The following is a 20,819-nucleotide window of genomic DNA, read 5'->3' as shown; positions in this document are numbered from 1 at the left end:
TATTTTAAAAGTGCGTTCTATATTATTTATTTAATGTGCCACATCTAATGCAATCTTTGAAATGTATCGATAATTTTCTGTATCACCATAATCAATTTCAAGAGAAGCCCGAATCACCCTGTATATCTCACGTTAGAAATTATTATTGGCAGATACACTAGAAAATATCACTAAAAGTGCATGAAATATTGTTTAGGTTTTTTTATTTTATTTTATGAGCGAAAGCCATCATATGGGAATTGTGTTAAACAACATTATTTGTGATTAATAAGTGATATATGTATGTATGTGAAAGATTTACGAAAAAACGTAAAACGCTTTAGCGAAAATGTTAAAGACATTATTTCGAAATTCAATATTTGTAAAGGAATAAGCCTAAATATATAAATACAACTGAAACTAAATGTGTTTAAAAACTTGCAAAGGCGAAATAGTGGCGTTGGAGTGTGTTACATGTATGTACATACATCAATTTACTTACATATGCGTGTATGTATGTATGTACTACAAATGTATATTAGCTCACATGCACGTATGGAAAAGTTTAGCAAATGGTCTTTTTCTCTAACATACAAATGAAATATTTATTATCCATCTATATATTTGCGTACTTCAATTTCAATAAGTGCGAACCTGTGTCGAAGTTTATTAAAATTGTTTCACCTAAGATACAGAATCGAGACTCAGTGCTTATTATTGTGATGATTGCTGACACCTTCATACATACATATGTACATACTTACATTGTATGTATATGTTCATAAATACATATGCATGCATTTAAGAAATATAACTCGTTCATACTTAATAATTTACATTTGTGAATGCATATGTACGTTGTATGGGACGGTGCATAAATAACTACACGCATACATATGCAAATGCATATTTATGAAACATTCATACTTATTTTTGATTAAGTTAACATCGTTCACGATAAATAACAAATGAATTACATACATATGTTAACATACATATAGTTACATATGCGAATATATACAATTATGCATATACATATGCATGTTTAGGTACAAAATGCATGCCTGCACGTTCAAACATACATATTTACATGAAGTGTATGTACATATGTATATCTATGTCTATACGAGTGTAATTTATTTGTCAATAAGTCAAAACTTGTTCAATAGTATTTGGCACTATAAAACCAAGCGGATAAAACATATATTATAAATAATAATTAACAAATAAATGATTTATTATATTTTATTTATAAATTATAAAATTTGTAATTAGAAATTTACATTAAAGAAGTTTCTTGAATTAACTCATAGAATAAAACTAAATTCAATTTAGATGATTTTATTGACGAAATTTTGTTTAATTATTATTATATTCAGTTGATGTAATTACATTCATAACTTTTTTTTATCTTTTGCAGGTGTAAAAGGTTCACACTAAAAATGGTTTATTCAAGAACGTTTATGAGAAAAATTATGATATGAAGGAACATATAAATGATGAGACGGAAATCAAAATAAATAGTTATATTAAGCAAATAAATATAATTCATAAAAGACAACCTACAACCTACAACTCTTGGGAGACTAATATGGCAAACACAATTTCCATTATGTCCAATGCCATACGCAATGCAGTGAGCAAGAAACGTATACGTTATAAGGAGAAAGGATATGATTTGGATCTGACCTGTATGCTGAAATAAATTAATAAATATATTCAAGAATTAATATATTGTATATTTTTATGCTTTCAGATATTTGCTCTAATATTATCGCAATGGGATATCCCGCCCCGGATAAAATCGAAGGCATTTACAGAAATCGATTGGACGACGTGTTAAAGTTTTTAGATGAGAATCACGGTGATCATTACAAAATATATAATTTGTGTCTAGAACGCAGCTACGACAGCAGTAAATTTCATGGGGTAAGAATTCTTAAGAAGACTTAATAACTTACTTAATAATAAGCATCAATTTGAATATATCTAGAGAGTTGCAATTTATCCGTTTGAAGACCATAACCCTCCCACAATTGAGTTAATACAACGTTTTTGTCATGATGTTGAGTCTTGGCTTAATGCCGACCTGTTAAATGTCGTGGCCGTGCATTGCAAAGCTGGAAAAGGAAGAACCGGTAAGAGTTAATTGAATATTAACTCACATTTAATTGATACTCATTCGATTTGTAATATTTCCCAGGTACCATGATATGCGCATATTTGGTTCATTGTCGATTCAAGAGAACAGCAGATGAAGCACTGGCTTGGTATGATGAAAAGCGTACGAAAGATCGAAAAGGGGTTACAATTCCATCTCAACGTAGATATGTTCAGTATTATTCAAATTTAATCCCAGATGTTCGGTACAAAGTTATAAGTCTTTACGTAAGTATCAAATTTTTAAACATATACTGTATACTTTTGATAAAATCTCATGATTTATATTTTTTTGTAGGTCTGTGAAATTCGATTTGCTGAGGCAAGCTTCTTAAATAATCTTGGCACAGTGCAATGCTCGATTTCTGATATGCAGGACTCTGCAGCAGAAAAGACTAAAGCGCAAGTATGTACATGTTATCAAAGTCTTCCTTTTGAAAAATATATTTTGACTAAACATTTTTTTTTGTATCCTTATCTAGCGACTGAAAACGTGGAAAATAGATTTCCAGAAATCTTCAATATTGGATATTAGTAACTCACCATTAACAGTTTCTGGTGATATTAAAGTTGAACTTGCACAAAAGTCATCAAAGAAGATAATTTGCCATTTTTGGTTAAATACATTCTTTGTGTATGGTAATGCTGGTATGTTAAACTATCTATCTCAATATATTATCATAAATTTATGTATACTTTTATATATTTTTCAGATTGCGAAAACGATGGAAAATTTATGTACACTTTAAATAAGTCCGAAATTGATGGTGCACATAAAGATAAAGATCACAAGTCGTTTTCCGAGGATTTTAAGGTAAGTTAACACACGCTTATGTGATAATCAGAGGTCGCAAATATCGCTCAACACTAAGGCCGTCTATCAATTAGAATAAACAAACAACGCCACTTTGAATTCTGCTTAATTTTGTCTGCTGTTGTTGCTTGAGAAAGACGTTTTCTTCTATTAATTTCCCTGCTTAAAAATGTTTTACTATACAAAATGTTTCGCTAGAAAGAAAGAAAGAAAGAGCCTTCATGATCTTAACTTTATTTTAAGAGAAAAGTTCTTTATTAGTTGTTTTGCTCAACTCTTAATACAAATAATAATAAAAATAATAAACTATAATTTTTCTAGTTTACTTTTTGCCAACAATAATTTTCGTCAATTTTCAAAATTTATTTTTTCGTTGATATAATACATAATGCACATTATTTACTGAGAATTTCTTTTAAATTACATTTGGTTTTTAATTCTAGATCTCTATTGTATTTGAAAAAGAAAAACGTTCCGACTGTATACACACTGAACCCTCAGTAAAAAATAAATGGAGCAATAAACGAAACTCGGATAATTTTCCTGGTGACAATGATAGGAATCTTAACAGTGAGGGCTCTGATTTAAACTCTCCGTCCTCAAGTAGTTTTTTTGAACGTAATGGTCCATTTCACACCAGTGATGAAAGAAGTGCAACTAAATCTCATCAATTGGAACAAAATGGAAAAATTGTAAGTGCGATCATATTAAAACCCGCAAAAAAAAAAATCAAAAGCATATTTTAGAATATTATTTAATGCATTCTTTCTAGACTAAAAATCAATGTGAAAAATCAACCATCTCAAAAACTTCTGCGATGCCATCGAAACGCAAACAGTCTTCATTAAAATCCTCCTCATTAAGCGCTAATAATACCTCATCAAGCAAGGACATCAAAAAGCAGCATATTTTAAACCAACCGTCCGTTACACAATCGGGTTCAATAGAGTGGCAAAATGATTCAAGTATAATGTATGAGAACTCATCAGATAGTCAACGCATATTCGATCGTTGCAATATTCCTAAGCCTATTGCTGGATCTGATAAGATCTTCGAACAAGAGTCATACATTAATTGTAAGCGAATGCCTCCAGATTTTAACCAGGGTAGTGAAGAAGGCAATGAAGATTGGGAATCCGGTGAGTCAATTGTTAATCTCATAGCACCATTACTCTTTAGTGTTCCCCATTCTCACTTTTAAATACCTGTAAGCTCTTTTACAAGTCCGAATTGCATAGTGAACTATAAACAAATTTATAGATTCAAAATTGGTGCAAATAAATCTTAAACCGTAAAAGTAATTTGACAATTTAAATTATAAACGATGTACTTATTAGAAAACTATTTGTTTAAGGGTAGATATCAAAACGAAGAAAAACTCACTTAATTAGAATAAGAATGAAAATGTCCATTAAATGGTATTTTCAGATTGGTCATATACTTATGTGTTACAGATATCCGATTTATATATGGTATGTACTTCTGCGTCCGATACTACCAGATGCAGCTTATCGATATGTATATATATATATGTAAGAAACAAACATGTCTCAGCTCATTCTAAGTCCTTAATTATGTATTCTTTATGGGATTGATTTCGCCTTTTTCAATGAGTTTAATATTTCCTGATCAAATTGTAATATTCTCTGCAAGCTTTATAAGCCTAAAATTAATAAATTCTACAATACAAATATGTCACAATACTAATTTAAAAAATATTTCAAAACTTAAGTTGACGTAGATTGTTTATAAAAGAAATATAAATTAATGCTTGTTTATAAAGATATATTTATTTTGAAACATAAAACAAAAAAGTTCGGCAACATTTTATTAACATCAGATTCATATTGCTTTCATCATTATCATAAAACATTTGATTTCCCATAACTCTGGAACCGAAGCTTTCTTAAACGACAAGCTTTTGTTTGTTTTCGGAAAACTCCGGGCGGCGCATATGTGTTTATGTCAGATTGTTCTTAAAATTATTTTAAAAAAATTCTAAAATGTTAAAGTCAAACCATTTTTGTTTTTCCGATATATACTGTATAATGCAATGATATACATAAATATTAAATACACATACTTCGTACTCAGTGCTACTTCTATTTTGCTTTGCTACGAAATCATTTGTCGTATTCAGGTCGAATTATATTTAAAAAAAACCAATTGAAACTATCGATGACAGATCGATTGAATTTTAAATTTGCTCTTCTGAACAAAAGTTATGTAGAATCATGAATGAAATGAATGAGAAAACGATATTTATTTTGTTAAATTGGTTGGCGGGTGCGTGGTTTCGTGGTTTTGTACAAATATGCTGCCTATTTTGGAGAAATTTTTGTTGTTTAACTGCTTTTTACTTTCTTATATAAAATGTAAGCTCATACAACATTGGATACTTATTTATTATTGCAACTTATTTTTTTTTTATTAGTTTGAATTTGAATCTCATTTAGTTAATATTTCGACGTGGTTGTTGATCCTTACATTGCAAAAATCTATTTCGAATTTACAGTCACTTCGAGAAGTTTTTTGCAAATGAATAGTACTCGAATCCTTCTTTCGCGCACTCTAATTCGGCGACATATTCAGCAATTAAAGAATTTGTCGAGGGAAAAATTCCATTTTCAGTTTTACAGGCAAATATAAATGAAGAACAGTGAAACCGACAAGAGTATGGAATTAGCACCCGATATTGTGAGTGTTTGTCAGTAATAAATCGTGATGGCAAAATAATTAGTATTAATATTTATTATTTTCAGGAACTGAATCCTCAGGAGGTTGTAAAACTAATGTTATTTATATCCGTAAATGACAGCGACAAGAAATAGATCCCAGCCAATAGGGTAAGTTTCTTCTGGTCTTTGTGTTGTCAAATCTGCAATATTTGTTTTTTAATTGGTTTCAAAACATTTTCAAGAAAATCAATAAAATAATGATAGAAGAAGAAAATAAGAAACATTCTGGAATAACAGACGTTGTTTCTCGTATAAATGTTGCAAAATTTAGGTTTTTAAAGAAATGCCAATTCATTCAATTCATTCGAGAACACAAAATTCTTAAAGTTAGAAAGCACATCTTAGTTTTAAAAACAAGGATATACAATAATATTGGTGAAAGTCAAGCACAGAAGTCGTAAATTATATGTTTGATAATCATTTTTTGTATTTTTATTTTTGTTGATGGCGGAAATGCAGATATTGTAAAACAATTAAGATTTTGGTGCAAATCTTTTTTTTTCTAGGAAAATAAGACGTTGGTTTATTGTTTTTATTAAAAAAAAAAAAAAATTTTACGGTCCCTGACTTTAATATTTATATTATTATATTATCTTAATACTATCATTTTACATAATAATTAAGCATGTGATATTTCAACACTTATTTGAATCTTATTAAAGAAGAAGGAACGTTAATATAAAAGTATCAGTTATTTGGATTACTTGACATAGTAAAGTTTCAGTCAACAATTTTTGACCAGACCATTCATAATTGTTTCAATTCTAATGCTAAATTTCTACATCTAATTTCAGATATATGTCCTGGGTGATATTAAAAAGAATCTACCATAATAGGATGTGAAAACACAGCACTCCACACTTTTTGTGTGCCACATTGTTATTTTTAATGTGAACCATTCTTGTTTTTAAGTCCAATTATTATAAACATTGAATAAACGTAAAAATCAATATCGCTAGCTTTCTGTCATTATTGAAAAATAAGAAAACAATATGAAATAACGAATTTTCGATTGATCTAAAAGTGAATAAATAATTGATTCAATGTTCTCTTATTGCTATTATGATATTTTAAGATGTATCTGGGAAAAAATTTAGTACGCATTTCCTTTTGGGGGTTGCCTAAAATTTTTTCATATTCAATTATCGACGGCATTCTGCATTTTGTTGGCTTGTAGTACTTTTGTGTCTTAATTAGATCATTTATTATAAACACACTTAAATTTAGCTATTTGGTTTTTCTTAATCAAAAGATCGTTTTTGTTTTATTTAATTGTTTTGAACCTTTTTTGATGATACTTGGACCATATTCTTTTCATTTCAGGCAATATATTTGTCGAAACCAACCAGATTTGATTATTTCTCGTACAGCTACCAAAGGAAGACTTGGTCAAAACAAATTTTTGAATGAAACGATTTTGTTTTCGAACAAAATAAATGATTATACGCAAAATTTTAAATTAACCAGCGATTATTATAGTTCATCGTCGTTAGGCAAAATATAATTAATATCAGATTGTAATCTGATCTGAATTATTATCGAATAGCTGTCATACTTCATGTATAGGATTAGAAACTAACAATTATTGTTTAATGTCCAATAATTGTAAATTATCTAACGATTGTAGTTTATATCTTCTATGTCTATATCTTGAATGTCTGTGAAAGTGTTTTATTGTGTTAAGATACATACGTACATATGTGTTAGAGTATCTCAAAACTGGGAACAGGGTATTTGTAGTCGAAAACATTTTAACTATAGTGTTTTTAATATCGGTCCCCTTCTCTATAGCTAAGCTATAAGAATTAATATCAATTTGTGCTATTGATAAATTCGTTAATTGATTCGCAGCTCTAATCGGCAAATTTATAGAGTATTTATGTAGGAACTAAAATTAATAAATGCAGCAATAGTCTTTTACACACCGTAATTTAAAATATAAAAAAACAGTCCCGAACAGTGTGATTATTAAATCTTTTGTAAAATTATAAATAATATATTGGAAATGTTATCATATTATTTCAGGTGAATCAACATACCTCTAATGAAGTGTGAACGACCTACAATAATTGGAGATCTACAGAAATATAATTTATAGTTGCTCTCATTTTTCATAAATGCATCCGAATTTGTAAATACATAGATTTTATATTACTTAATTAAGTAGGTTTAAATAATATAAAGAAAAATTCTATATTAATGTGTACTCTACGACCTTAACTAAGAATAATAAAATACATAGTAATTTGTTATACAAAATCTGCTCTTTTATATTTTGTGTCACAAAATTTATAACTAAAATAAGATGGCTTTTACGAACATTTAATTTTATTTACTGTTGAAACGACAAAAATCGCTGTTCCTTAAAAATGTAGTTGTAATCATTTATTGCTTACAAAATTTGACATTAATATAATGTACTATATTTATTGTATTATTTCAGATGATTCAGAATACCTCTAAAGATGTGGAAAAAATCTACTATAGATGGCGATCTACAGCAAATTAATTTATAGTTGTCGAAATTTGTAAATACAATTATATAGAATTAATAAGACTTAATTAAGTACGTTTAAAAATTGTAAAGAATATTTCTATATTAATGTGAACTGCCTGTTGCTTAGTTGAAAATGGTCATTTCAAATTATGTTCAGATCCAGCGAAAACGGAGGCCTGTTTTCAAAAGATGTCACGTCTTAATCGCATTGCCGAAAGTTGACAACAGTCGTAGAAATTTTAAGGACCCAGGATCTTAGAATATCCGAAAATTTCCTTTGAAACAACTCTTTATCTTGACGAATCTCCACACTTACACAGTTTTTAAAGCTGTAAATTTCGAAATAACGAATAAAAATAATATTTTTAAATTGTTCTGAGACCTGTCTTAATTTAATAATTCCTCTTCGGTATTTTTAAAAAACGTACAATATAATAAATGGTATTAAAATATAATTTCAGTTATAATGTGTATAATTAATGTGCTTGTCCTAGTCCTTGCGTTCTATATAATGTAAATGAATCGTACACTTGTTGCAGCTCTGACAAACGGTACTCCTCTAGACACACAATTCCTTGCAATGATGGTGATAGCTTCAGTGCACATGGTAGACAATGGACCACATGCCTTTTCTCCTGTTCCCTTATGAACAATACGTTGAAAACTTCAACCTAAGAAATATAGTGAATATATATTTGACTGTAATGCGTGTGAAATCAGTAAACTTACTTCACATTGCCCACAATAGTGGGAAGCCTCGTTTTTTCCACGGCCATTGAAACGTACTTCGACTCCTTTGGATTTCACATATTCTTGTAGATGGAAAACATTCTTTAATGACTGCAACAAGCACATTCTGAAAAGAAGATAATACACATTTATATAAAAAGTTCAATTCGTTGAAATCGTGCTAATTTTATTCTTACTTTATTAGCTCGAAAAGTTTTACATCTGAAACTTTGATATTTCTTGCCAAGTTCCAGCTTAGATGTATCATGGGAACTATGCTTTTAAAACTTTGCAGCTTATTCCATTCATATCGCTCAATGGCAAGGGAATACTGACGAGCTGTTAGTGGTCCAACATTCCATGCAATATTATTGCACCATCCTACAGACTGCACCCAATGAACACAACTGAAATGAACAAATAAAACAATTACAGACATATACAAACATTTATGTATTAATTAAAACTTACCCAGCGTTCACCCAAACTAGATCACCTGGCTTTTGGATGAATCGGTAAACTGGTATATTCTCTTTATACAAGTCTTCCAAGACCGGCCACCATGATCCATGTAAGTAGCTTATGCTGTTCTTTTCACATAGATTGTGGATGCCACCCCAATAGGCATCGGGGACAGCGAACCATTCACAATCGCCTGGTCCAATATTAATGTTAATTGAGCAAAAGTTGTTATTCTCTTGATGTCCAGGTGTTCGACTTCCTGGCACCTTCATATATAATTGCACGGTGTTCATTCCTAAAATGACATGGCCTACGTGAGACAACATATTGGCAGCTGAGATAACTCTAGCGAAGGCTGGCAGCTTCTGTAATTCGCTTAGTTGAGGTTTCCACTTTCGTTCATCAGATAAATCCACATTAGTTCCAAATCTATAAAAAATTATAATTAAATACATTAAATCATACGGAATCATTAAAAATCAAATATAAATGCTATACCTTAGCATTTTACTGCCATTCTTTTGTCTTTTACGTTTTAAATTAATATTTGAATTTGAAACAGAATCTTTAGAATCTGAATCCGACATGACTTGGGAGCCGGCAGAGCCTTTATCGCCTTCATCCTGTAACAAAATTGTCGTATGTATTGACTGTTTAATTTAATATTAAGTTTTATTCATTATATTTACCTTAAGGCTATCTTGAAAGCTTGATGCCTGATACTGTGCATATTTTGCTATGGTTGTATGAGATCGATGTGATATACAAGCCCAAACTCGTTTTGCTTGAGATACATCCCAGTTTTCATCGGGCGATTGATTTACTTGAGTTCTGACTTCCACACTATGGTCTGGATTTGCCTCAACCAATGTTTTCGTTGAAAATAGACCCAAGTCTAGCTTTAGAGCACCAGCCAACCCTCGTACTACTGCAATAGGATGCTTTAGACAGAATTCTTGCAACTGTGGACTGAACGCATTCTTTTTATTCTCCAAGTGCACGGAGGGAGTGGGCGGTAAGAGTTGCTCTCGCGTGAGCCTTTGGGGCGGGCAATCCGGTGGAGCAGGTGGGGGTGCATTCTTTGCGGTAATTGTAAAGTTAATTGGTGGCTCATCCACTGGTAACAGTTTAACAGCAGACAATAATTGCTTTGAATCCATTTGTATATTAAATGTTGGCAATGATTCCTGGTCATTATCATATTCGACTTTGGGCTTTTGATCTTTAAAATTATTCTGAGTATCATCATTGCAGTTTGTTAAACTCTCATACTTAATTGAGACATTTGTACCATCATAATTATTAAGTCCTTGATCTTCAGATAATTTCGTTGATATATTTTGACAGCGAATCTTTAATTTTTGATCAGTCACTGTTGACACAATGCGTGCTAAATCATTGGCATCAGTATCCTCCTTAATATTATCACTTGATATTATTTCAGAACCGAAATTGGTTCTATCTGATATAGTTTCGCTTGTCGATGTACTTGATGTTGGCCCTGGAGATGAGCTGTTTTTAAGAGCTTGTCGATTTTGTGCAGAAAGTTGGTGCAAAAGCTTATCCTGCTGTTCGTTCAAGTTCTTTTGATTCTGTTGTAAAAACTGTAATGTATTCATTTGCTGTTGAGACAAATTCTGTGTTGTATGATCCGTTCGATTCTTTACCGAATATTCACCATCGTCCTTCGACCTTTTAGCGGGTAATGGGTTACTCTGACTCCCGTGACTGTGAGGGTACGGTGGAGGAGGTCCCTAATTATAAAAAACAAACAAAAAAAAAAAACAGCATAACAATGTTTTTTCTTTGCAATATTTGATACACTTCAAAGAGAATCAATTATAAGCTTAAATATTTAAGCTTATTTACTTTAAATAATAAATTGTAATCAAAGTAATTTACCTGTACAGATGGATTCTTTCCAAACTGTCTTTGCTGCATTTGAACGCTTTGCTGTTGTTGACGTGAATTAATTTCTAATGATATTGGAAGGTTCCAAGCTTCTTCAATAGAACAAAGCTGCCTTCGCTTCGAAGTTATACTGGGCAGTGGTGCTTGGCTAAGCTGGGATTCCAGAAATTTTACTCGTTGTGCTAAGCCTTTTGTCAATCCATTTGTGCTGCTCTTTGAAAAAACTGCTTTATTTCCTTCCTGACCATTGCCTATTTTCTAATAATTACAAATAAACGGTTTAAGGTATAATAATAATAAGACTCTAAACGAAACTAAAATACCTTGTTCGATATACGTTTAATGGCATTCGAATAACATGCGTACGCATCTCTTAACTGTCCGCAACTTTCGTATAGAATACCTAGATTCGTCCACGCCGATCTGTGTTCTTTATCCAACTGAACTGCGCATATATAAGCTTGAAGTGCATCCGTTGGCTGATTTTGTTGCTGGTACAATACACTAAATATAGTAACAATTGTTAGTTAAGTACAAGAACATGTGATTAAATAATCCTACCCAATTGAGCACCACGTATCAGCATTCCCTTCACTTTTTTCAACCGAGTTTCGATAGGCTAAAAATGCATCATGAACCTTATTAACTCCTGCGTAACATCTTCCTAGTAAATATAATGATTGTCCACACTTTGGGTCGGCTTCGATTGATTTTTGTAAAAAAAGCAATGCATTCGATTCACGTTCCTTTTTTTCGCCTAGGCATTCGACACAATGATACATCCATCCTGAAAATACCACAAGTATTATATTAATATAAGTCTCTCCCCTAGGATACTATGATCTCACCTAGTTGTCTGTATATATCTGCTTTTAGATCCAACGATACATTTTTGTTATTTAATATAAATTCATATGATTCTTTTGCGGCTTTATGCTTATTCTGTACTTCATAGAGATGAGCTATTTGAAATTTCACTGTAAACCAAAGAGTAAAAAAATTAAGTTAATATATTTACCTCTGATGATTTTTTATGAGATGAAACACAAATTAAAAATTTAAATGTATAGTATACCTTGTAGATCCGTAAACGTGGATGGCGATGTATCAATCAGCGCTAACTGCAAGTGTTTAAGGGCAGTGCGAAATTCGCCATTAGCTTTTAGCATCAGTCCTAGACGTAAATGGGCTTCATTTGCACATGTAAAATGCGGGTTCAAGTATAAAAGTTCCTGAAGAGATTTTATTGACCTGAAATGGATTTTAATTATATACTGATAAGCACTGCATTTAAACTCCAATGCATGGATATATTGAGTTAGTCAAGGTTCTGATGTAGAATGCACATGTGTATGTATGTACATAACATGTACAAGATTTTGACATCACATTTAAAGTATGTATATATATATATATATATATATATATTCAAATGTCTTTAGTGGTGAAAGGGTTAGCATGGAATTGTGTGTTGTATTATGACGATCGGAAATGTTTCTGTATGCAGTTCATTTGTAATACATGTAATGCAGTTGATATACACATTGAAATATTTTCAGAATACATGTAAGGCTTGTTTACAGTTATGTAGACATCACTTCACTTTAACTATTTATCAGTATTAAGACTTGCGTATAGTTAATATACTATTGGAGACTTTATTTTTTTTATTACTAATTTTTACATAAATAAAACAATGTTAACCTATATATGTAAGAGAATAAACAAGAATAGAGCACAATCAACAATAAACGGTATAAAGTATCGCATTCGCTCAATCTTACTTATTTCTGGTGTTTTAATTGTTAAGTTAAAATTTAGTTTGTACTAGAATTAAGCAGATGTCCCATTCATCAGTTGGCAGTGTTTTATTTGTATTTATTTAAAAAATTCACTCAGTCAATACACATTTACAAGTTCCTTGTTTAATTTACTAAGTAGGGATGGAATAAAATCAATAAATATATCGATACATTACAAACGATAAGTTTTTGCATTTAAGGAATATTTAGACAAATGTGCGTGACGCAAGCAGGAATGCATTGAAAATGGAACATCGAATACCTTTGTGACAAAATTTTTAAATTAAAAAAAATCATATTTCAAAATTTATCAAATAAAAAATTGAAAATTACAATAAAAGAAAACATACCCGCAATGGACAATATTATTTGTTATATATATATTCAAATTAAATATATTACACAAAATCTATGTTTAAAGGAAATTCGAACCTTTTCACTTATGCAAAATGATTATTTTGACTGAAAGCAATGTAGTTTATCGCTGATAATATAGACTTTGGGACCTACCATTGCGTAACCAGATAGCCATAACTTATATTGATCAACAATACACTTGCTTACATTAAGTAATTATGTAAATAACTACATACATCTAATACAATTTAAAGTTCTCAGCTAATTCAAATTAAGGGACTTACCATTTAAAACAGCGAAACTCAAAATAAACGATACCTATGCCGTATAGGAACGCATGGTCTTCCCAATATTTTTCACATAAGCGCATATATTTCTGATATGCAGATAAAGCTGTAAGATAATAAAAATATTTTAAAAATCCGAATTTTATGCCAGAAAGGATTAATTTTAACTGCAAGCTTCGATGAAGTTGTAATAAATGCGGTGCAAGTCAAATCGACTGCATTTAAACAGACTTAAGCTGTCGTATAAACATGGTATGTGGCACACTCCATTCGTACATACACATGTTGATATTTTGATAAATTGTAAATAATTCCATTTAAGAAATGCATACCTTCAGAATGCTCATACATAAGCAGATGTAAGTGGCCAAGCTTACAATACGTGTTCACATCAACTTCGTCAATCTCCGCCACTGATTTGTTGGACGAAGTCTCATTTGACATTCCCCATTTGAAATCTTTACTTTGGTACTGTGTATTACAAGAATTTTCCTTTATATGCTCGCCATCGCTTATCGGTTGGTCACTTTTTGTAGGTACAAGTTTTCCATCATGTTGTTTAATTATATTCATGGAGTAAGAATGGGCTACTTCATCTTGCAACGCAGTAATCGTTCGCTGAATGAGCTCCTTAAGTTCAGAATTTTTAGGATCTGACAAATCGAGGAAGCCATAATATCGGCTAAAATACAGATGTTTTTAATCTTAGATCATAATATGTAATAAATGTATGCATTACCTGTCTAGCTGCAATATTGTTTGAAGATCTTCAAGAGAATATTGTATCATTTTGATATTATTGTTTGTTGCCAAAAATTTTTAGTGGCGCAGAGATGGTAGACCATCGATAGCACTATCGATAGCGTTGGTTTTGCACCAGAATAGCGATGTTTATATGCAACTATCGCCGATAGTTCGGTTACAATTTTGGATTCTTCAACGAAAATTAAATTATTAAATAAAATGTTTAGTAACTTATAAGAACTTTTCTAATCTGTGCTTCATTATTTTTAGCACTTATTTTTATTAATATTATATTTTAGAAAAATTATTTGGTACAGTTTCAGAATATGTATTAATATTTCTGGATTTCTCTCTGAGTTGGAACTTGCTTAAGTCCTATGAAAGCCAATTATTTATATATTCCGGATCCAATACTCAAAACTAGTACAGCTCATTTTTAAATTGAAATAAAATGAGAAGCGGGCATGAGAATTTTAAAATTATATAGAATATACAAATGTATATAAGTATAATTGGTAATTGCTTTCAGGAAGTGAACTTGTTTGAATATCAACAAACAGAATGAAACGGATTATACATTCTGTTTCGCTCTTAATAGTAGAAGCTATTCAACTGAACATTCAAATCAGTAGATTGATTAAATGATTGAGGACACGCTACGAGATACCCTGCACATTCCCTTAGATAACCTAGCAGGGGACGTAACCCAATTTTGAAATAAACTTAATCTGCCTGCATATATAAGGAGTCTACAAAGCTAATTTAATACTTTTAGCTCTTACCATCCTTGAAATCTGGTCGTTTTTACGGGCAGACAAGCAAAAGTTGGCACAGGGTATTAAAAATAGAGGAATTTTTAAGCAAAAAAAAAGTACTTACAGGTTCTAGGCTTCACACAAGAAATCAAGCAAATGACCCCTATTGCTCTTTCTAATCATGGTCTTAGCTTACGTTAATGTCAAGTTGTCTCAACTGATAACGGCTCAGTCGCTCTTCAATTAAGCGACAAAAGTACGGTTTTGAGGTTCAATTGACAGTTCTATTGCATTTTGTCAAACATATTCCGCGTTTTAACAAATTGCATGATTTTATTTCGAAGCTTAAAGGTGAAATTTAACAAGTGAAAACTGTAGTTTGTATAAGTTATAAAAGAAGCTTACATTATTTTTCAAATTTTATGAAAATTCATGGCTATTTTTTGAGTCTCTTTAGCTCGCCCCGTTGTAAATGTAGGAATGTAATTACATATTTGAAACTGTCACAATATATAAATTTCATAAATTCGCACAACAACAATGGTAACACGAGCATTAGCAACAAAAATTAATTCAAAAAACACATTATACCCTTTTTTGCCCATTTTCAATGGGCTCAGGGCATAACAACTTTAGAAACAACAACAACGTCGCGACGCATTAAGTGAGATCGCGATTAACCCGATTTTGACCCATTTCCCGGATGGAATTCCTAACAAGTAATCTTAGTCCGAGCCTACGCATTAAAACGAAACCACTGTAAAAATATCAGCCTTTTAGCTCTTACAGTTGGGGGTGTATGCCATTCATCACCTGTCTCAATGAATTCAGATTCTTGTGTGTAGAGGAAAAATAAGTGTAAAAATAAGAAAACTTAGTAACCGGATTTTTCTGATCATATTTTAAAATAAACCTCAATTATTACACTTAAAACATATACCATAAATGTGGTAGAACAACGGAAAAATTTTAAATGATCATTTAGTCATAAGTAAGAATGGTCGAATTTTGTATTTCATTCACCTAGGTGGAAAGTTATTAGAAGTTAATTAATTTAAAATTATTGTAAATAATACTAAATAAATTGGTATAATTTTAGGAAGAAGCAACCATAAACTGTTGTTAGTTCCTGCGAGAAACACAACATGACATTGAAGCACATTGTCAGAAACGGGTTCTCGATGCGAAAGACAATATAATATTTGGTAAGATCTTTATTAAAAGAAAAGCTAGCTCTATACTGAAATCTTCAATTCAATATTGAAAAAAAAAAGTCGGCGTTTACGTTAATGCTTTGCTTTATTTTAAATAATCGCTAAAAGTTGCGCATTTAGGTAGTTTTAAGTGTAGATTGTATTTAAACCAATAAATGATAAATTCATAATTCAGTGTGAATCATTTGCAGTGTCCAACCATACACTTCCTCGAGGACCACATTGCAGGGAAAAAAGTAACCAAAAATGCTGCTGGACTTTATTGCTGGTCTTTTTGGAGGTAATTTATTAATAGAATATTTTTAGCTTTAACTTGATTAATTATTTTTAAGCAATAATTTTTTTAATATTTGAACTTACGAGGTTACTCGTAAAATATCTTAATTGTAATGATCAAAAGCTAATTAAATGGCGATATTTATAGTTGTCCTTCGAGGCACTCCAAGAGAACCAAATCTTCGTTAACAAGAGCTATGCGGATTTCAAACGCGAAAAACGTTTGCAAACCGTACTAATATTCCCGTTGTTAAAAAATGTACTTTTTGTAGGTGCCGCGGGAGTACTTGTTGGTCATCCTTTCGACACGGTAAAAGTCCACTTGCAAACTGATGATCCGAAGAACCCGAAATATCGAGGAACATTTCATTGCTTGAAATCCATATTATTATCAGATAATATTCGTGGATTATATCGTGGAATTACCAGCCCAATGATGGGAATTGGTTTAGTAAACGCAATTGTCTTTGGTGTTTATGGAAATATCCAGCGCTTATCAGATAATCCAAACTCATTGATTTCTCACTTTTGGGCTGGGGCTGCTGGAGGTATTGCACAGAGTGTCATTTGTTCACCAATGGAGTTGGCAAAAACACGACTCCAACTGTCGACACAAATCGATAGTTCACATAAGTTTAAAGGACCCATCGATTGTCTGTTATATATACATCGAACGGAAGGTATTCGAGGCTGTTTTCGAGGATTTACAGCAACAGTTCTTCGAGATATTCCAGGTAAGGAACACAAGCACAAGCTTAACTACACATATTCACGAACAATTTGTAATTTTACAGGTTTCTCTAGTTACTTTGTTTCCTACGAATTTTTAATGCAACTTAAGGAAAGGCCGAGCGTTCCTTACACGCTTGTTTCAGGAGGTTTAGCTGGAATTGCTTCTTGGTTAGCCTGTTATCCCATGGATGTCATCAAAACGCATTTGCAAGCGGATGCTCTTGGAAAAAATTCCAAATATAATGGATTTATCGATTGCGCTGTAAAAAGTTATGAAAGGGAGGGACTCTATTTCTTCTTTCGTGGATTGAATTCAACGTTAATTCGCGCGTTTCCAATGAATGCGGCTTGTTTTTTCGTTGTTTCGTGGACATTAGATTTTTGTAAGCGAAATGGATTAGATGTGGTTGTCAATTCAAATCAATCGTTAAACATTGTGAATTTGGAAAACTGGAGTCCAGCTTATTTAGAAAACGACATCGAATCAGACGATAAATTGGTGCGCAAATTAATTTCAAATAATGTAGCGGAGTCACCATTATTGCGAGAATCTCAATATGAAAGATTGAATGACACTGTTGGTGATTATTACCATTGTGACCACATTTATGATAGTAAGTCTAGTAAAATCCAAGGTTCACAGTTAAGTAATAATGATTCTAAGCGATCATAATTCTTGTACATACTTGAAATAAAATTGTAATATATTTCCATAACACTTTTAAATATCTTTGTTTTTAAAATATCTTTGCCCCAACTTAGTCCCAAGAATATTTCAAGTAATATTAATAAGGTAAAATATTTATTTGACAATAATATTGGACCTCAACGCGACAAGACTTTTTTATAAATTTAACATTTCTTTCTATTTTTCTTTGTAAAAATTGTTTTAGTATCTCATTATTAATTTATTTTCGTTTTGTGTTCTGTGAATTTCCATTAAAGCAACGCATGGATAAATTCGATTTCGTCGATATAAGATCGTAGAAACGGGGAAAGAATTGAATTGCGAAATATATAGTTGATAGATAAATAGTGATAATAAAAGTAAGAAATAGATCAAATATAGCTGGTTTGACTCTATAAACATTTAACTTGGCATCTATGCCATTGTAGAACATGAAATCAGGTTCGCGTACATCAGGTTTATCATAAATGATTTTCACATTTTTCAGATACTTTTCAAATCCGTCCTTAATATCGTTATTCTGCAAGATCGATTTCAGACCAAGATATGGTGAAATATTATCTTCATTTATAGCCTGAAATCAAGATAAATATACAAATCAACAGGTTATATTCAGGAAAATATCAAATTTAACTTACAACATGGCCATCAAAAACATCTGATAGTGGGTCAACTTTATACATATAACAAGCAAGTGACTCTGCAATTATTTTCACCGAAGTAATCAGTTGTGCCATGATTTGGGATTCGTCATCCTTGAACATAGTAGTTCTTAGAGGACTTCCAGGATTTTTCACTGACGACAATGTAAAGGCGGGATATCGTTTCATGCTGAAACGCTCATGCTCCCACGATAATTTTGAGTCGGCCAAGTTGATTTTCTTATGAACGCCTTCAACTGTTAGGTTACCACCATGATGAGTAGAGACAGCTTTGAGTATTTTGAAGAAATGACTTATTGAAGTTTTCTCCTTGGGTGGCTTCGACACATGCATGTATAGAGCATTCGGTTGATTATATGCTAAGCTTTGGGTTATCGTATCCAGACATAAAACAAATTCCACATTCTGCAGAAATATATAAAATTAAAATAATGTTAATAGAAATTTATTTTCAATTTTGTAACTACCTGTAAAACACTATTCTCATCAATTTCTAGCCATTTTTTCGATCCCTGAAAGTTGAGTAACAATCCAGAGTCAGATAGCAGGAAACCCAATCGATATTTTGGCGACATGCTGATCATTGAGTGTAATTTACTGAATACCTCTATAAGCGCCATGGCGACAGCTGAATCAGCATTTAGGGGATAGTCCTATAAGAATACAACGATAGTTAAACAATTTCTACTTCAAGTTGAATTTGTAAATTTCTAAAGTTTCCACTTACATTGATAATTCCAAAAGTCTTAAGACTCGCTGTTATCAAAATAAGAGGTAAACTATTACCCTCTCCGGAGTTATCCATATGTTTAGAGACAAATTGATTTGGCACAAATTCTCCCTGAATAACAGGTATTTTGCTGTTTTTATTCGCGGCACTATTCTGACCATCCACTGTTACATGATATCCATTTGCCGAAACTAATAATAGCATTTGTCCAAATGCAGTTTTGTTTTCAATATTATTATCAATAGCTGTGTGGGTAACATCTTTCAGAATCTCTTCCAACTTTTGGTTGAAGGCAGCAAAATAAACTGGCACTGGAATAGATTGTGCCAGCATCTGTTGCTCCAACATTAAAACATGTTCTTTTACTTCATCGTTTAAAGCTGAGACATCTTTCGGCAACATAATTATAAGTCCTCCTGCCTTTTGCCGAATCTTGTTCAAATCGTTAACAGAAATATCAAGAAGCCTATAAAAAGATTTAAATTTATAATTTATTTTATGTTATGTATATGCAGGCTCGATAATAATAAATTAACTAACTCTATAGGGGTTCCATTTCCTTCTACACATTTGCATTTAACACGAAACATTATATACCCTGTATTTGTAGTAATATTTTCTTTTCTATGCGTTGCATAGAAAATCAGTATCTTTATTAGTTTATGCGTAGTGATTAGATAACGATTTTAATAAAACCTGTGTTTAACGAACTTAAGAACCATCAAAATTAAGTTTGTAATTAGCTACATGTATTGAAGTTAAATTGACATCTTGTGGTAATCAATAGTTATGCGGATGTACAGGGTATCTCCTAGTCTAGCACTCGTATCTGAATTGTTAATTAATGGTATGCTTACCTTGCAAGAACACAATGACGTCCCGTACTCCAAGTATAGAGGGACTTTGCTTCTAGCGATATTGCAGAGGATCGACTACCTATATAATGTTTAATATGATAAAGTATTAATGAAAATTTGCTCAAACTATAAGTAATATTCACAAATGTACCGAATTGTTCACCGTTGACATCAAATTTTGTCATAGACATGACCTGAAAATCGCTGGCCATGCTCGGGGAACAGAGTATTAATATTGGCAAAGCTACAAGGAGGCAATAAGGCAGTCCACCCCGAAAGATGTCTGCGAAACTATCAACTTCATTTAACATTTCTTATTTTATCGTACGGTAATTTTTTAATTGAAAAAAAAATGAGTTCCTTATTTAACTAGCAGAAAATCGATAAATCGATGATATTTAACTTGTTTGCCGACAATGCGCCAC

General features: G+C 31.5%; 4 protein-coding genes across 15 annotated transcripts; 2 read left to right on the top strand and 2 right to left on the bottom strand.

The window, feature by feature from the left end:
• Positions 1 to 166: 166 nt before the first annotated feature.
• LOC117779607 (phosphatidylinositol 3,4,5-trisphosphate 3-phosphatase and dual-specificity protein phosphatase PTEN) lies at positions 167 to 8,562 on the top strand. Of its 7 annotated transcripts, XR_004617025.1 has the most exons (13): positions 168 to 455; positions 1,400 to 1,670; positions 1,736 to 1,908; positions 1,973 to 2,117; positions 2,183 to 2,367; positions 2,438 to 2,545; positions 2,622 to 2,787; positions 2,853 to 2,953; positions 3,397 to 3,645; positions 3,726 to 4,092; positions 5,585 to 5,650; positions 5,716 to 5,799; positions 6,486 to 6,647. XR_004617025.1 is itself a non-coding variant. In XM_034615848.1 (12 exons), the coding sequence occupies exons 2-11, from the start codon at positions 1,460 to 1,462 to the stop codon at positions 5,766 to 5,768; spliced, it is 1,758 nt and encodes a 585-aa protein (XP_034471739.1). In that variant the 5' UTR covers positions 167 to 455; positions 1,400 to 1,459; the 3' UTR covers positions 5,769 to 5,799; positions 6,486 to 6,647. The 7 variants fall into 7 exon arrangements, 6 of the variants coding, with proteins under 6 accessions (XP_034471739.1, XP_034471744.1, XP_034471743.1 ...); XM_034615848.1 differs by lacking the exon at positions 5,585 to 5,650 and having other exon boundaries at positions 167 to 455; XM_034615853.1 differs by lacking the exon at positions 6,486 to 6,647 and having other exon boundaries at positions 169 to 455; positions 5,593 to 5,650; positions 5,716 to 5,790.
• LOC117779606 (lysine-specific demethylase 6A) lies at positions 8,559 to 14,583 on the bottom strand. 4 transcript variants are annotated; one of them, XM_034615845.1, is made up of 15 exons: positions 14,476 to 14,583; positions 14,069 to 14,418; positions 13,734 to 13,842; positions 12,366 to 12,541; positions 12,139 to 12,267; positions 11,852 to 12,077; positions 11,614 to 11,794; positions 11,282 to 11,548; positions 11,047 to 11,133; positions 10,069 to 10,983; positions 9,878 to 10,002; positions 9,389 to 9,808; positions 9,115 to 9,324; positions 8,918 to 9,044; positions 8,559 to 8,859 (listed from the first exon to the last, which is right to left on the bottom strand). In XM_034615845.1, the coding sequence occupies exons 1-15, from the start codon at positions 14,523 to 14,525 to the stop codon at positions 8,665 to 8,667; spliced, it is 3,567 nt and encodes a 1,188-aa protein (XP_034471736.1). In that variant the 5' UTR covers positions 14,526 to 14,583; the 3' UTR covers positions 8,559 to 8,664. The 4 variants fall into 4 exon arrangements, with proteins under 4 accessions (XP_034471736.1, XP_034471737.1, XP_034471735.1 ...); XM_034615846.1 differs by having other exon boundaries at positions 10,069 to 10,971; XM_034615844.1 differs by having other exon boundaries at positions 10,069 to 11,133.
• A 915-nt stretch (positions 14,584 to 15,498) lies between these two features.
• Positions 15,499 to 18,175, top strand: LOC117780889 (mitochondrial basic amino acids transporter). Of its 3 annotated transcripts, none has more exons than XM_034617574.1 (5): positions 15,499 to 15,586; positions 16,335 to 16,440; positions 16,641 to 16,729; positions 16,998 to 17,459; positions 17,520 to 18,175. In XM_034617574.1, exons 3-5 carry the CDS (start codon positions 16,696 to 16,698, stop codon positions 18,128 to 18,130), a joined length of 1,107 nt encoding a protein of 368 aa, XP_034473465.1. In that variant the 5' UTR covers positions 15,499 to 15,586; positions 16,335 to 16,440; positions 16,641 to 16,695; the 3' UTR covers positions 18,131 to 18,175. The 3 variants fall into 3 exon arrangements, with proteins under 3 accessions (XP_034473465.1, XP_034473468.1, XP_034473466.1); XM_034617577.1 differs by having other exon boundaries at positions 16,625 to 16,729; XM_034617575.1 differs by lacking the exon at positions 15,499 to 15,586 and adding an exon at positions 16,184 to 16,226.
• A 70-nt stretch (positions 18,176 to 18,245) lies between these two features.
• On the bottom strand, positions 18,246 to 20,805 carry LOC117780888 (nicalin-1). Its single transcript, XM_034617573.1, has 6 exons — positions 20,546 to 20,805; positions 20,395 to 20,473; positions 19,535 to 20,003; positions 19,275 to 19,460; positions 18,784 to 19,212; positions 18,246 to 18,719 (listed from the first exon to the last, which is right to left on the bottom strand). Exons 1-6 carry the CDS (start codon positions 20,703 to 20,705, stop codon positions 18,366 to 18,368), a joined length of 1,677 nt encoding a protein of 558 aa, XP_034473464.1. The 5' UTR covers positions 20,706 to 20,805; the 3' UTR covers positions 18,246 to 18,365.
• Positions 20,806 to 20,819: the final 14 nt, after the last annotated feature.

This window comes from Drosophila innubila (genome assembly GCF_004354385.1).
Source record: "Drosophila innubila isolate TH190305 chromosome 2L unlocalized genomic scaffold, UK_Dinn_1.0 4_B_2L, whole genome shotgun sequence".
Taxonomy (NCBI): domain Eukaryota; kingdom Metazoa; phylum Arthropoda; class Insecta; order Diptera; family Drosophilidae; genus Drosophila; species Drosophila innubila.
Note: the sequence above shows the minus strand (reverse complement) of the source record. Positions and strands in the feature narration are given on the sequence as shown.

Bases quoted from the DNA above. Each gene is read 5' to 3' on its own strand.
- LOC117779606 (XM_034615844.1), bottom strand. From the start codon at position 14,525: ATGATACAATATTCTCTTGAAGATCTTCAAACAATATTGCAGCTAGAC. The intron at 10,003-10,068 runs GTAAATATAATG...ATTTTGTTACAG, and splicing joins GCTTTCAAGATAGCCTTAAG to GATGAAGGCGATAAAGGCTC. The intron at 9,325-9,388 runs GTAAGTTTTAAT...TGTTCATTTCAG, and splicing joins CTAGTTTGGGTGAACGCTGG to TTGTGTTCATTGGGTGCAGT.
- LOC117780889 (XM_034617574.1), top strand. From the start codon at position 16,696: ATGCTGCTGGACTTTATTGCTGGTCTTTTTGGAG. The intron at 16,730-16,997 runs GTAATTTATTAA...TACTTTTTGTAG, and splicing joins TATTGCTGGTCTTTTTGGAG to GTGCCGCGGGAGTACTTGTT. The intron at 17,460-17,519 runs GTAAGGAACACA...GTAATTTTACAG, and splicing joins AGTTCTTCGAGATATTCCAG to GTTTCTCTAGTTACTTTGTT.
- LOC117779607 (XM_034615848.1), top strand. From the start codon at position 1,460: ATGAAGGAACATATAAATGATGAGACGGAAATCAAAATAAATAGTTAT. The intron at 2,368-2,437 runs GTAAGTATCAAA...ATTTTTTTGTAG, and splicing joins ACAAAGTTATAAGTCTTTAC to GTCTGTGAAATTCGATTTGC. The intron at 2,954-3,396 runs GTAAGTTAACAC...TTTTAATTCTAG, and splicing joins CGTTTTCCGAGGATTTTAAG to ATCTCTATTGTATTTGAAAA.
- LOC117780888 (XM_034617573.1), bottom strand. From the start codon at position 20,705: ATGTTAAATGAAGTTGATAGTTTCGCAGACATCTTTCGGGGTGGACTG. The intron at 20,474-20,545 runs GTACATTTGTGA...AACATTATATAG, and splicing joins TGTCAACGGTGAACAATTCG to GTAGTCGATCCTCTGCAATA. The intron at 19,461-19,534 runs GTAAGTGGAAAC...GTATTCTTATAG, and splicing joins AGACTTTTGGAATTATCAAT to GACTATCCCCTAAATGCTGA.